This window comes from Salvelinus sp. IW2-2015, linkage group LG15 (genome assembly GCF_002910315.2).
Source record: "Salvelinus sp. IW2-2015 linkage group LG15, ASM291031v2, whole genome shotgun sequence".
NCBI classification, from domain to species: Eukaryota; Metazoa; Chordata; class Actinopteri; order Salmoniformes; family Salmonidae; genus Salvelinus; species Salvelinus sp. IW2-2015.
The window spans coordinates 52,575,227-52,586,963 of NC_036855.1; the positions used below are offsets into that span (position 1 = coordinate 52,575,227).

Here is an 11,737-nt window from a genome sequence, read left to right on the forward strand (position 1 = left end):
TGTCTGTCTGTCTGTCTGTCTGTCTGTTCTGTCTGTCTGTCTGTCTGTCTGTCTGTCTGTCTGTCTGTCTGTCTGTCTGTCTGTCTGCTGTCTGTCTGTCTGTCTGTCTGTCTGTCTGCTGTCGTCTGTCTGTCGTCTGTCTGTCCTGTCTGTCTTTGTCTGTCGTCTGTCTGTCTGTGTCTGTCTGTTGTCTGTCTGTCTGTCTGTCTTGTCTGTCTGTCTGTCTCTTTGTTCTGTCTCTTTGTCTCTCTCTGTCTGCCTGTCTTTTCCTCCATATTTCCCTCATTTATGTAACATTCATTGGTATTTTTTACTGGTTACTCTCCTCTTGGCTGTACCCCCTCTACCATCTTGTGTACCAGCTGCTGTAGCCCCTGTGTGTTAGACAGCGTCTGCTCCGTGGGGGATGCCACCCTAGCACGCAAAGCCACTCTCCTGGTGAATGGCTTCACATGATGCCCTCAGATTTGTGGGAGGTGAATGACTCATAATTATAAAGGTCCCAATTTCATAGAATAGTACTGAGTGACATGGGAGTAAAACACAGAGATAGACATACTGTATCATCAATGGTGAAAGGAGAGCGATGGTGACATTGACGTTAGGTGGAAGAGGAAGTCAGAACGAGAGAGAACATGAAGTCTTTGGTCTTTTTCCGTGCCCCCTAAATGGATGCCTGTTCCCCAAGTTGAAGCTGGTTGAACATCACAGAGCAAATCTGAGAAAATCTGTCAAATTCACAGAGCCGGAGTTATTAACCTATGAAGACGTGTACACGCACAACACAGACACAGACACAGACACAGCCACAGCCACGAGCCCACGAGCCACAGCCCACACAGCCACACACGACAACACACACACACACCACACACACACACACAACACACACACACACCCACACACATCCACACACACACACACACACACACACACACACACACACAGCCACACTCATAGCATTACACTGTAGTTGATCTGCTCTTTCTCCTTCCCCTCCCCACCTGATCGATGGCTGGAATGCTCCATTCTTTTCACCTCACTAACCTCTCCAAAGGAATGGAAGTGAAGTGGCTCATGAAATTGACCTGACACAATCAACCCCTTTTTCTGTCTCACTCTCTTTTTTTTTGTTCTCGTTTCCTCCCTCCCTGTCTCCCTCCCTCCGTGTCGCTCCCAGAGAGAACATGACATATCTGGATCTGTCTTGCGCCTAATGTAGCATGATCTAATTCAGCTGAGATGGGCACACCTGGCATTAGATTAACCTGCCCTGGGCACACCTGGTGCTCTGGGGATTTGATTAGGCTGAGATAGGCACAGCTGAGAGAGAGGATACGGGGGATTGGATTCACCAGACAGCAGTTCCAACTGGTACACATTGCAGGGAGAGCTGCTATGCTGCTCTACAGCTCAGCTGTTAACACATATACACACACACACACACATGCATGCTCACATGTACACACGGAGGCACACACACACACAGAAGGTCTGTCTGTTGGAGTACAGATGCTGAGGCGTTTGTCTGTAACTACAACCAACGTCGTGATGATAGTGTAGTCACTCCCRTTTCCCACATTAGGTTTCATTCTGTATCCTGCTACTAACTCCCCCTATTCCTCTCGACTCCAGTTAGCCAAGGCTCTCGAACACAATCTGCCTCTTAGCCTCAAGCTATCTCAGGCAGTATCACAATAAACACGCCCTCGCTCATAAGAACTCAAACTGACACAGGCCTCTTTGCCTCGACACATTTAGCCTCCAGCAAACACAAACTTCCTGCATTCTCTCCTCCTCCTGCCAGCTAATCAGCTCTCCTGTATTCTCTGCCCTGCCTAAGACTCCCGTTGCCTGAATACAGATGTCAGATATGTGCAGTGTCTATTACTTTACTGTGGACTCCAGCGAGTTGCTTGTATAATATTCTACCAGTGTGTGACCTTTATTCATGCCAGCCCCAGCAAATTTGGCTGCGAGTGATTCAGTACTGTATGCTGAGAGGCTCGTTGTATGGTGATAGGAGCACCGATATGTGTTTCACCAGAGAGGATTGCGGCAAAGCGAGAGGAATAACGGCCCAAAATCTGTCTTCTCCTGCAGGTGCCATTTTCTTTGTTCTTCGTTTTTTCCCCCCCCGCTCACCAAACAAGGTGTTTTTGTATGGAGGTCAATTAGAGTGTAGTATTTGGTTAGCAAAAATAAAAAATGAATAGCTTATTTGCTACCTGTGGGTTATTTGATCGAACAGAAGTTGTGTAATGCTTAGGTTTTTACGAATGTACTGATAGAAGTAGGACAGGTGACATCCCGGCAACTTTGAAGATTGAAGTTGTGCCTGTTGTTCACACGGGTATCTGCCGTCTAATTGGCTAGAATGGTCCCACCTGCCTCCTCCCGACTGCCTTCCATTTTTGAAGACATTTTATTTTCATTGTTAGAGCAGCCTCTTGAGTATCTGGTCAATATATGCATAATGGATCATCTGTGGTTTAACACACTTCCCTGCCTCTAGCTACCACACCTCCCTCACATCTCAACAGGTCAGGAGGTCCATGTAGCTGCTGGCTCTGTGTGTGTGGTTCAATCCATCTTCCAGCAACAGGGCAGAGTGGGATCCGTATCGAACTCTGACATCGACAATACAACGCAGAGAGGAGAGGGAGCAGGTAGGGTCAGTCATCAGGCGAGAAGTGAAGAGAGGAAAGTGCATTTCAAGACAGCCATACGGTAGAGTTGGCCTCGTTGTTCCCTCAAAGCTGCACTCGGGCGGCGCAGCTCCACCGGGACTGCCTCGCAGAAGACATTTCAGCCCGTGCAGAGAAGCATCAGATTGAACTTCACTCAAATTTCTAGTTTTRCCCTTTAGTTAACACTATTGTGCTCGAAGCAACGCCACTTTCAATGCAACACCCTGAAACAAAACAAACTATGRAAGAGATTTTCTTGTAGGCAGAGCACATTGGAGTAGGATTCTATTGCATTTAAAGGCATGACTCAGGCCCATACTGAGCTGGACTGTGTTTACAGCGTGAGTAGATGCGCTTGTTTTGAGATCAAAGCGAGAGCTGCATGTTGCCACCTGTTCACATTTGTTCATATTCTTTGCTAGTTAGGGAGTTATTATCCCAGTTATAGCTACTTTCTAGTCAACAATGGGGYAGTGGTTGCTTCCTACAAGAGCACAAAACGTGTGCATTTCTAGACATCTTTGAAAGCAAGTAAGGTAAAGAGRTTTTTAAAGGGGCAGTGTTGTATTTTGAGACAGYCTTGAATAAGCCAAGTAGCCAATAGGCAGAGGGCAGCATAATTTGTCTGATTCTCTGTTATAATGGTATGGGAATAATAATGAGTTGTATTTTGTAAAGTGGTTTCTTGCATCAAACAACACAATATTTTCAGTCACCTCCTTGTCTGAAGGACAAGTGGAACAACAGGTTAATGTCAATCCCTACATGTTTTTGTCAAAAGTCTCAAGGAATGTAGGCCTACATCGAACACAACACATTGGCTGCTACTGTAGGCGGAATGATAGAACAGCAATCTCCATGTTAAAATGTTACGGGATGCATTTTCTCCGTTGTTTTTGATGGTACATTATGATCAAATAGCCACGATGGCGTACTTGGCCACTGTTATAACTGTAACTTAAAGCGGGTACAAACACAGTGTTCACAGTAAACGAGCCAGAAGTTGCACAGAATTTTCACAATGTTCACGTTTGCTTGTTTAGCAGACCTGAAATTTCTGTGACGGATTTCTTATTTTTTGAGTGAACATTGGCTAGCCTCACCTTGGTTTTTCAAAGATGACAATYTMGGGGGYGGGGGGGGGGAGAGATCTAGTAAAACAACATTCACAGATCAGTCACTGTAGATTTTGCGTGACTGACGTGTACAAGTATTCCGTTGGCAACTGACTTCTGATATGATAGGCCCTCTTTTAATGACTCGGTGATAGTGAATGAGATATGAGATCAAGCTCACAGACACGGTTCCCTATTGTTATTCCGAGCATGGCATATCTCTGCTCTCTCTGTCAGGGAGCTTTACATTGTCTCCTCTCTTCTCCCATAGCGCAGACAGGCCTTTTGGGGAGACACGTTTAGGTTCCCATGGTTACAGTGGATGTACTGAAAAGTGTTTTTTTTAACCATCTGAAATGTGCTTATTTTCCATKGTAGCATTCTCCTTCTTAATTTGTACACATTGTCCTTTATAGTCATGTCTATACACTGGAACTCCAGGTTCCTCCCTAAATGTGTGGCTGAGAGGAGCTGATGGGCTTTAAGAAGAGGTTTAGCAGCCAGCTGTGTGATCTAACTCGTCCTCTAAGGAAAGTCGAGAACAGACGACGCCCGAAAGGCCCTCCTCAAAGCCGCTTGTTATCAAGTCGCTCTGTTCCCAGAGACGGGCCTGTCTGCAGCCTCTTGTCTCAACCTACACTTACAGCCGGAACAGGTGTTCCTGCCTCGCCTTCGTTAAAACACTGTTACCCCCGCCGTCTCCCCTCACGTCCTTCTTTAACAAGCTGTTTGTTCCTCGTTCGCTGGGAGAGGAGCGAAGTGGGATTCACTAATCTCTGAATTCATTATCTGCTTATTACCATCCCCGGCACCTGGATCCCGACAGACACTCCTGTGTTCCCCTCTATGATAAACACACATTATGAAGTAGTGACTTACGATACGGTCTGTCTGTCTGTTCCTAGAATCCCACTCCCGGCTCTGTGCCGGCCTAGTGGTGATGCGCCGTCGTGTAAAACAAGCAGAGTACAATGGAGCGGGTTCCCTGTGCTGACACATGGCGTGATAAGGCTTTGTTTCTGTAGGGACAATGTGTTCTCCACACACTGAGCGTATATTAATACTAATGTGTTGCTCAGTGATACATCACCCGCGGGCTGTTTACTGTCCGTCGCAGGGGGGAAAAGCTGCTGATGTGTATCGATCGTGGGAAAAAAAGGTAAATCAGCACATCTCAATGATTATGGGGTAGCGGGAGGGGGGGGGGGGGGGCCGAGGCCCTGGTGGTTCACTGTAGAGGCTAGCACAGAATCAGTCAGTGCAGGATCAGAATCAATGGCATGTCCTTTTTCTTTTGACGTTGGGTTTTGACAAGCTGATCCTCCATTGTGTGCACCCTTGCGCTCTTTATTGATCTTCCTCACACACCAGCCCACCTCTGGCTGCAGACAACAGTCCCTGTTCTCCAGGTTATGCACTGCTGACCATGGACGTTGTTTGTAATAGGTGAATAGATCTGTAATACAGCATGTGTAATGTGTAGAGTTGTGCAAATCCTCCTGATTCCTCAATCACCTCCACACGCACACTACTGAAGCTCTGCTTAACTAAGCGTCACCCCGGGAGTTATTTCATCTCACCGGGGTGCACATTTGTCTCATTTGAATAGCTTTCATGGGATTTAATCGCTTTCCAATTGTGCTCCAAGATATAATGGCACATCAAGTGTGTCTCAAGCACTCCCACTATGCTAACATTGAGCCAATCCCATCCACATAAGGATCCTCTGCTCAGCCTACATATATTCCTGTTCCCAGCCGTGTGTCTTTGCCAGGTACTACTTTCTTAGAATGCTGTTATGAGCCTGGCAAGCTAGGTTACCCACCACGGTGACACCAGCAGTCCCAGAGGGCCACAGTGGAGCCAGTCTGCAGCTGTTTAGCTCTGGTGTTGTGTGTGTGTGTGTGTGTGGTGTGGTTGTTGTGTTGTGGTGTGTGGTTGTGTTGTGTGTGTGTGTGTGTGGTGGTGTGTGTGTGTGTGTGTGTGTGTGTGGTGTGTGTGTCTGTAAGGTGTGTGTGTGTGTGTGTGGTGCTTAAGGTGTGTTTGTGATGTGTGTCTGTAAGGTGTGTGTGTGTGTGTGTCTGTAAGGTGTGTGTGTGTGGTGTGTCTGTAGGTGTGTGTGGTGTGTTAGCCCCCTCCCCAAGTGTGTGTGTGTGTGTGTGGTGTTGTGTGGTGTGTCTGTGTGTGTGTGTGTGTTAGCCCCCTCCCCAGTGTGTGTGAGCCACTTCTCTAAACCAACAGTGCTGTGAGCGATCAGCCTGGCTCTGTCCTGGTTAATGAGGTCCTTGTTAAAGTTTAATGTCTCTGTTCCACCGTAGTCAGGGAGATTTAGCGCCAGTTCCTCAGGGAGAAGATGCACCACACTGATTTCTGCCCCCAGCGAGCAGAATAGTGATGCTTGGGTTGACTTATAACCCGCAGTCCCCGCGTTTATATCCGCTGGGCGGGTGTGTTTAGGATCATTAAATATTGTGTGGATGAAGGGTGGGTGGGTGGCGGGCCGGCGGGTTGAATCAAGACAAAACAATACTTTAAAATCCATATATAATTATTGTGCGATTTATATCTATAGGCTACATTGAGGTTTTTCTTTCATTATTTTAGGCGATCTGGAGTTAGTGCGTAACACGGCGCTATCGTGCATTAATTTGGGGACAGGTCGAAAAGCATTAAACATGTATGGCAATTTAGCTAGTTAGCCTGCACTTGCTAGCTAATTTGTCCTATTTAGCTAGCTTGCTGTTGCTAGCTAATTTGTCCTGGGATATAAACATTGAGTTGCTATTTTACCTGAAATGCACAAGCTCCTCTACTCCGCCAATTAATCCACACATAAAACGGCCAACCGAATCGTTTCTAGTCATCTCTCCTCCTTCCAGGCTTTTTCATCTTTGAACTTATCTGGTGATTGGCATCTAAACTTTCATAGTATTACCACGACTATCGGCAAAACAGTTCATCTTTCAATTACCCACGTGGGTACCTGCTTCTATAAACCAATGAGGAGATGGGAGAGGCAGGACTTTCAGCACGATCTGCGTCAGAAATAGGAACGACTTCTATTTTAGCCCTTGATAACGCAGACGCTAGTTGGCGCGCGTGAGCAGTGTGGGTGAAATAATTGAATAACATGGATTTCAACATTTATTTTGCAACGCTCGCTTAGCGACGTGTCCGGTCTGGTCAGCATGTAAGCTTCAGGCTCTAACTGTACGCGCGCCAAACAGCCTACACGGCAATCGCCAAACGCTTTTGGGAACGGGCAGAAAAAGTTAAAAGTAGATCCAAGGAGGCAAAAAAGGACAATGTCCGAGTTTTAATTCAATAGAGAAAAGCTGCGAAAGGGATAGTTGAAAATGAAGAGAAGGGAGGGCCAGAAAAGTAAATGTTTGGGAAGGATTTGTTGAAGTGGGAAAAGATGATGATAGCAGTGTTATGTGTGGTGATTGTGAGGTGTTATACAAATTGACAGTCACAAGATGGGGACTTTAAATGGCACGTCAAGGGAACTGTAGCCTGCTGTTCTGATGGGTTAAATGGAAACTGTCTGGACACTGACTAAAGGTCTATAACCTCTCACAGCCTTAATATTAAGCATTTCTTGTAGTAAAATGATACACCAAATGTAGGCTAAATTACTATTCGGGAACAGGAGTGGAGAAATATGATTTTTTTCTTTCAGCATCTTGAGAGAATGTGAATGTGCAATTAGATGCCATCTGTAGATGATAAAATATGCATCCAAGCCAAATTGAAATCTTATCAGAYACATGTTGGGTCATTTTCACAGCTTCTATTTCCTTACAACCGGTCAAACTGATGTCATTTGGACATTTTTTAATCCTTTTTAATTCTTTTTAATTCTTTTGAGATGACAGAGAAATTTACCGACATCAACTAGATAGACACATTCATTCTATTGATTTGTGACATTATTCTATAATGACAGAAGAGAAGCMGCATGTATTTAATTATAGACAGTTTGACTAAATAGCCTACCAAAATGTCGGAAACTATAAGCAGAAACATAATCTAAATCAGGCAAATAAAATCCTATGCCCCCTGTCAAATTTTATTTTCACCCAATCTGATTAGCCTATAGCGCATATTCGATATTAGCGAGTTAGGGTGGGGTACTTCCCTCGGATTTTCACTTTATCACATATAGTCGGGTGGTTGCAGATGGGTTATTAGCAATTGCGGGTGGGTGCGGGTGAACAAACCGCTTACCCGCGCACCACTAGAGCCGAACACTGACAATGGCATCATATGGTCACAGGAGATACTCTGCCTGCCTGTCTGTCTCACTCTGCAATGCCCCCAATGGTGTTTGTGATGTGTCTGTGTGTGTACTTATGTGCATGCTTTAAATTGCACCTCTACGTGTGAGTGTACAAGTGTGTGTTTGAATGTCTGAATAGGGGCATAGATGCCATTGGAACTACAGTCCCCCTCACCCCATCTCCCTCACTGTGGCGCTCTGCATATCACATGGCTTCTCTCAATACTGGGGCCAAACAGTCTCCATGACGGATCATCTAACCAACCAACATTCTTTTGATTTCAGTTGTTATTGAAGTAGCTTTTGGGATTTTTCAGAAAAGCATTAGAAACAATGACAAAGTACAKAAGTCTGCTTTTGGTTTACAGCTGTCCGGCTGAACTTAAAATGAGTTTCTCGTCATTACTCTGTTTTCTTCTTGCTTGACTGGGAAGGATAGTTTCCGGAAGAGCCTCTGTTGCCAAGCCCGTTCCAATGGTAGTTACAGTAGCTCCGAGACAGAGGCTGTGCTGTACACTGTACATAATGATGTGTCACAGAAGCCATGCTACCTACTTGCCCTCAATAATGGTGTCTGCCAAAGCAATGAATAATGGAGGATAATGTTCCGTGTGTCTGCAAGCCACTACCATTCTCTCCTGCCACTTTAATAAATAATAGATCCCCTGTTTCTTCTCCTCTCTCTCTCCTTCTCTCTTTCTTTAGGGACTGTCACGAAGGGATGATGGGGCCAACAAACTGCAATAGAGGAGTGAGGGCAGTCTGAGGGCAATAGGATCTGAAAAGGAAGACTTGGCTGATATAGAGGAGGGAGAAGGTAACCCCAGGACTTAAGAAGGAAAGAGGAGTGGGGAGTTAGGTGCAGGGCTGGACTGCAGGACAGGACTGCAGGACAGAAGGACTGGATGCTAGCCTCAGTAGGCCCCAGCAGGTCCCAGCTCCCACAGAGATGGCCTCCAACTTCAACGACATCGTCAAGCAGGGATACGTCCGCATGCGCAGCAGGAAACTGGGGGTGAGTGGAGCCCCAAACTGAACTGGGGGTCTTTGTCCTTTGCGAGGGGGTTGTGTGTGTGTGTGTGTGTGTGCTCGTGTGATTGTCTACTTGTGTATGCTTTTTCCATGTCCTGCCCAAGGGAAAGATAAAGATCATTTTTGAAACAAAACAAAAGATGAAACAAAACAACTGTCTGTGTCTCACGAAAGAGAAAATGAAAATGAAAAAGTTTTCTGGGTTGATGTACTCATCCATTTTCTCTTCACCTCTGCTTCAAGCCATGAATATGAACATGAAGTATGGTAATGAAGTATGGTAATGCTTATGAGTCAGAACTGAATGACGTACATCTGGTTGTTGGAATTGGTCTTTCGGGGATGAGTCAGATGAATTATATGTCAATGAACACAAATGAAATGTTTTAATTTGACACTTATGAATATTAGTCAGTATGGCACAGACTGCCTGATTTACGTTTGACATTTTAGACTCCAGTATTTCTACAGTCATCACAACGACTGCCGAGCACAATGTATCTGCTTTAGTTGTATTGATTCTSCTTGAAACCGTAGAGGATGTTCAGTGGTTTCAATAATGACATTTGTTTTATTTATTCAGATAAAATTCTCCTTAAATGGCTCGTTTTGGCTTCCCTCATTTCYCGGTATGGTTTTGCCTGTGTTGGCGTGAGGACAGACTGAGGTGTGTCCTCACGCTGATGTCAAGTCCAGGCGTTATCAGAAGGAGACTGACACGTTGTGTGTCTGTGAAATAATGAACTGGCTTTCAACCTGTTCTGTGAGAAAATGCCTGGTAAAAGAAGGGTTATATTTGTATGGCAGGGCTGTTCTCTGTGTGGTCCTCTCATGATCTTCTCCGTTTTCCCCGTAGAACCATTTTTAGTTCCAGGTAGACCCCACCCCAAACAAGGTTCTACTTAGAACCTTTTAGTGGTGAAAGGGTTCACTTGGAACCAAAAAGAGTATTAGACTAGTAGTTTGTGCAGTAGTAGTTTAATCCTGTGGTCGTGTTGCTGTGCTCAGGGGTAAAGACACAGGCTTAGTGTCAGTGTGATGTGGCAGCCCCCTGTGATGCACAGACTCAGTTACAGACACAGTAGCTCTAAGGAGAGATGAACCATGTCTGTATCTCTCTACCTACCCAGAGGAGACAGTGGATTTACAGCTGTGCACCCCCTCTAGGCTGGATTTGATATGCTACAACACACACACACACACACACACACACACACACACACACACACACACACACACACACACACACACACACACACACACACACACACACACACACACACACACACACACACACACACACACACACACACACACACACCACACACACACACACAACACAGACACACTGGTTTCTCTCTCAGCTGGTTTTGGCCCAGTATTTCTTATTGTGGTGTGCATACATGTTGATGATGGGACTATCTTGTTGGATAGTCCCAAAGAGACCATCAGGCTAAGCCTCTCCTCCCCTATATCTACTGTCCTATCCTATCCACCACTCATCTTCCACCCATCACTCCACCAGCACTGATACACGTACCTCTGTACAATGAACCTCGTACGTCCCTCCAGCGCCTTCCTACTCTGTCTCACGGCATGAAGTCTCATCTTCGCTGACTAGGAGGCAGGGTCTTGGGTTTCTGACCTGAGGAGAGCACCCCCACAGTAGTGAGGCTTCTCACTCTCTGTGTCCTCCCCGCCTCGTTTTCTCTCTCCTTCGTGCCTCTGTGGTGGAGTCGCTAGGAAGTGTGCACTCAGCAGGATTGTGGTTACCGTGGTAGCGTGGGGGTTGTGACACATAGCTCCCCGGGGGAAGGCAGGCGGCAGATTACCTGAGTTTGTTTTTACACCCTCCTCTCTCCGTTCACTTTCTCTCTGTCTCCTGTCTTTCTGTCTGTCTCTCTGTCTTTCTCGGGTCTTGTCTCTCGCCGTGTCTCTCTCTGAATCGTGTCACTGCATGTTTTTTTCACGCCTTATTTTCTCCTTCATTTCTGCCTTTATCTCTTATCTTCTTCTTTTTTCACCATTCATCATCTCCCTCTGTTTCTCTTCCCATCTCTGCACTCCTCGTCTGCAGTGAGCACACAAAGTGAAATCAGAGGCCTTCACTCTTGACCCCCCCCCCCCCCCCCAGCTGTTCTGTATTATGATCTGCGGAATAACAACACAATGTCATAAACTCCCGCTTATGCGGCGCTAATGCTATTTACAGCCGTATTCCTGCTTATCCTCCAGTTCTCCAATGTAACGTGTGAGTCCGCATTAGCAGTTGAAACAAAGCCTCTGTTCCGTTAGCTGTTTTAACGCTAGCTTCAGTGGACAGCCGGCCAACAACTCCGACGCCTGATTGAATTTGAAGACTATGGTCCAGTTGGTGCTCTGGCTTTCATCTCTGAAACAATTCCCTGATATTGTAGTTGTAGTTTGTATTTTATTAAGCCCTGTGGTTTGGGGGAGAACATTCCTCTCTGTGTTTTCTGAGTGTACCTCTGTGTGTCAGTGAGAGGAGAGCATGGTAAAAGGCTGTGATTAACAGCTGATGGTCATATAGGAGGTAGAGCTGCACCTGGGTGTGATAGTCCAGCCCCCAGAAGCTGTCTAATAGCTGTTTGCTGCAA

General features: G+C 46.0%; 1 protein-coding gene across 2 annotated transcripts in view; it reads left to right on the top strand.

Annotated features, from left to right (window-relative positions):
* dok4 (docking protein 4) overlaps positions 1-11,737 on the top strand; it is a 70,645-nt gene that overhangs the window by 38,605 nt on the left and 20,303 nt on the right. For both annotated transcript variants that reach the window (XM_024002677.3, XM_070447272.1), the window contains exon 2: positions 8,793-9,102. In XM_024002677.3, the coding sequence (XP_023858445.1) occupies positions 9,037-9,102 (66 nt within the window). In that variant the 5' untranslated portion in view covers positions 8,793-9,036. The remainder of the gene's footprint in view (positions 1-8,792; positions 9,103-11,737) is intronic.